General features: G+C 38.4%; 1 protein-coding gene across 2 annotated transcripts in view; it reads right to left on the reverse strand.

Moving 5' to 3' along the window:
- Nucleotides 1-1617: 1617 nt before the first annotated feature.
- Nucleotides 1618-3641, reverse strand: part of LOC107558490 (polypeptide N-acetylgalactosaminyltransferase 16-like) — a 12806-nt gene continuing 10782 nt past the window's right edge. Inside the window, exons 4-6 of one of the 2 annotated variants that reach the window (XM_016242150.1) lie at nucleotides 1995-2062; nucleotides 1788-1823; nucleotides 1618-1697 (exon numbers count right to left, since the gene is read on the reverse strand). In XM_016242150.1, coding sequence (XP_016097636.1) covers nucleotides 1810-1823; nucleotides 1995-2062 — 82 coding nt within the window. In that variant the 3' untranslated portion in view covers nucleotides 1618-1697; nucleotides 1788-1809. Of the gene's footprint in view, nucleotides 1824-1994; nucleotides 2063-3641 lie in introns of both variants that reach the window. The other variant, XM_016242149.1, reaches the window with a different exon arrangement.

A 3641-nucleotide genomic window follows, 5' to 3' on the forward strand; every position in this document is an offset into this window, starting at 1 on the left:
TTCGTTGTGAAAGCGAAACTACTTTGTTTGGTCTTCCAAAAATGGACACGACTAGAAATCAGTGGTTAAGTTGTATTTACAACACTGTTCCAGAACACTTCAACCCAAATATTCAGATGTGTGCAGCACATTTTATGGAGGACTGTTTCCTGATCCTGGGAGAGTAGACTACAATGCCGGCTGTTCTGACTCACAGACTGTAAGTAAGTTTTTCATATTTAAAGAGATTTTATATTTTATATATTTAAAGCAAGTTTTTTGGACAGTGTAGAGTAGCGTTTGTAGTTTTTCATTTCTAAATGCAGAAATGCAGACATAGTTTTATGTTTACGCGGCGCGATGCAACGCAACACGTAAAAAGACAGTATAAGTCATTTAATTATGTCCCGGCCTGACAGGGCATCATCACAGTATGGCAAGGGGCGTAACATTTCCGTCTCACGCTTGAGGTATTCGGCCAATCATAACACACTGGATAACTGGCCAATCACAGCACACCTCGCTTTTTTAGAACGAGGAGCTTTGTAAAGATCGACACGTTTCAGAAAGGCGGGGCATAGAGGAGAAACAATAATGTACAGTATGTGGAAAATAATGTTTTTTTTCCTTAAACCACATAAACACATTTCATTACACCAAATAATGTTCTTTTTAGCAACATCCTATGACCCCTTTAATTCGTGTTGCGTCGCTGTAGAAAGCACACAATGCAGGAGTAGAAATAAACAAGAAAGTCCTTTAATAAATCTACAGGCAGGAGAAATGCAGGAGATAAACTTAAATCAACATCACATCAATGATGTCAAAACTAAGGAGCTAGGGCAAAACACAGGGCTTAAATAACAGGAGAGGGCAATCAGGGAGAAACAGAAACAGGTGTGGAGTAATTAATCTAAAACCATGTCTGAGGTTAGAGGATCTTTTAAGTTTTTTGAGTTCCAGCTATATTTAAAGGATGGCTTAGTGCAAATAGCAGCAGATGTGATTTGTATCTCAGTGTGTTGTAGTATTATAAAAAAGCATGCAATAATAACAACAACATATTCTAGATAGGCAGAATTTAATAGTATTTTAGTTCAGAAACACCAAATAATGTTCTTTTTAGCAACATCCTATGACCCCTTTAATTCGTGTTGCGTCGCTGTAGAAAGCACACAATGCAGGAGTAGAAATAAACAAGAAAGTCCTTTAATAAATCTACAGGCAGGAGAAATGCAGGAGATAAACTTAAATCAACATCACATCAATGATGTCAAAACTAAGGAGCTAGGGCAAAACACAGGGCTTAAATAACAGGAGAGGGCAATCAGGGAGAAACAGAAACAGGTGTGGAGTAATTAATCTAAAACCATGTCTGAGGTTAGAGGATCTTTTAAGTTTTTTGAGTTCCAGCTATATTTAAAGGATGGCTTAGTGCAAATAGCAGCAGATGTTATTTGTATCTCAGTGTGTTGTAGTATTATAAAAAAGCATGCAATAATAACAACAACATATTCTAGATAGGTAGAATTTAATAGTATTTTAGTTCAGAAACCTGAAATGAATAAGACTTGAACCCTTGAAGCACCTTTGGCAACAGTAGAGCAGTTTTATCATTGTCAGCATGTGTGTGTGTGTGTGTGTTTTGTGAGGTGCATGTGTGCTCCATGCCAAAATAAGGAGAGCATAAAGCTCCGCCTGAGACCAACACATGATCTCTGTAAAGGAAAAATCACGTCTCTCTTTAGCGCTCCACTACATTAATCACAGCAGAGCTACACGTCTGATTGTGCCGTTTGTTTCCTCACCGTGGCAACAGCAGGGCCGGGCTCAGTCTTGGCTCACTGATGTACAGAGAATGAGCAATATTTACAACGACCTCCACAGCTAATGTGTCGTCAAAGGTCAAATATGAGCACATACACACACAGGAAACACTTTGTCATCATTCCCTGCTTTCATATGTGTGTGTGTGTGTGTGTTCTTGTGCTGCAATGACGTGAAGCTCTACTTACGGTCAGAGCTGAAGTCGTCCACAAGAATAATTTCCTGTATCAAGTGAGGAGGACTTCTCATCAGTACACTGAAACAAAAACAACAGAGATAAATGCACTTTAATAAAGCTAAGGTTTACCTACAACAGATTTATTAAGTGAAGAGAATGTGTGGTAATGTAAGAAATACTGCTGCTGCTCATTTAACATATATATGAATAACCCCCATATCTAGCATACATGAATCCTCGTAGCCGATCTATACAGGTGGAGCTGGGGAAGGTGGAGGGTTTCTGAAGCAAACTGCAAGCACTAGTCATATATTTGAATGTTGAGCAGCAAGCTCATTGGCTGCGGAAGCAAAAAGAACCAATCAGCTGCACCATGTGATGACGTCATTATGTCAGATTGAGTTAGACCCATCGGACTGCGCCATCTAGAGTTTCTTAACAGAACTTTGGATATATTTTTAAGATTTGAAGTACACTACAAGTGCACATTGTCAACAATTTAGTGCAGTTTATTTTCACAAAGGACCTTGACAATCACATAGTAACACTTTGGAAACAGACAACAGAATTGTGGAAGCACTACTTGTATTTTCTAGAGAAAATGGTTTTAACTCTTTCATGTTGTTGCATGACCTGTTTTAGATTTAAACACAGATTTACTGCAACTTAATGTCAAAGTTTCAGTTTGAAACTTCATGACGTCCTCAACACATTTGATTTGAACATGGCAATGTAAAATACACTCTCACCACACTAGGGCTGTCAAAATTGTTTTCGAATATTCGTTGAATTTAAAATAAAAATCCACATGCAGAAACATTGCATTCGAATTTTAGGTGTGCGTTAAGGAGGCAGCCTTAGCAGTGGCGCACGAGATGCGATAACGATGTAAGTGTCGTTGCATTATAATGTTTTTGTTAGCCTATCCAGTTGAAACCACTGCTGCTTTGTTCATTCAAAATATTGTGGAAAAAGAGAACATCAATGCGGAGAAGATCTTGTTTACATCAAAACTGAAACCAAGCCGTTCACACAGAATGCATATTTCACGCATTTTCTAGAGGGACATCTATCACTGTTACACTTGCGTCTCGCACAAGAGAGTCGCATGTTTAGAAAGCCATGTAAAATTAATGTAAGTTCAACTTTGAAAAAAACATATATTGAGACTTTATGGTGGGTTTTTAAATGAAAAATGTACTCTGTGTGATTGGCTTTCCGTCCTTTGTATTAAAGGGCTCATATGACATTGCTAAAAAGAACATTATTTTGTGTATTTGATGTAATGCAATGTGTTTATGCAGTTTAAGTAAAAAAAAAACACATTATTTTCCACATACTGTACATTATTGTTTCTCCTCTATGCCCCGCCTTTCTGAAACGCGTCGATTTTTACAAAGCTCATCGGTCTGAAAAGCGAGGTGTGCTCTGATTGGCCAGCTATTCAGTGCATTGTGATTGGCCGAATACCTCAAGCGTGTGACGGAAATGTTACGCGCCTTACCATATTGTGATGCCGTGTCCCGGAGCGACAAGACAAAAACATTGTAAACGAGGCATTTGTTGCATCCAGTGGGGACATAATTACGGATTATAATGACTTATACTGTCTTTTTTATGCGTTGCGTTGCATCGCGCTGCGTAAACATAAAACCAT

This window comes from Sinocyclocheilus grahami, unplaced genomic scaffold, assembly GCF_001515645.1.
Source record: "Sinocyclocheilus grahami isolate Dianchi unplaced genomic scaffold, SAMN03320097.WGS_v1.1 scaffold646.1, whole genome shotgun sequence".
Classification (NCBI taxonomy): domain Eukaryota; kingdom Metazoa; phylum Chordata; class Actinopteri; order Cypriniformes; family Cyprinidae; genus Sinocyclocheilus; species Sinocyclocheilus grahami.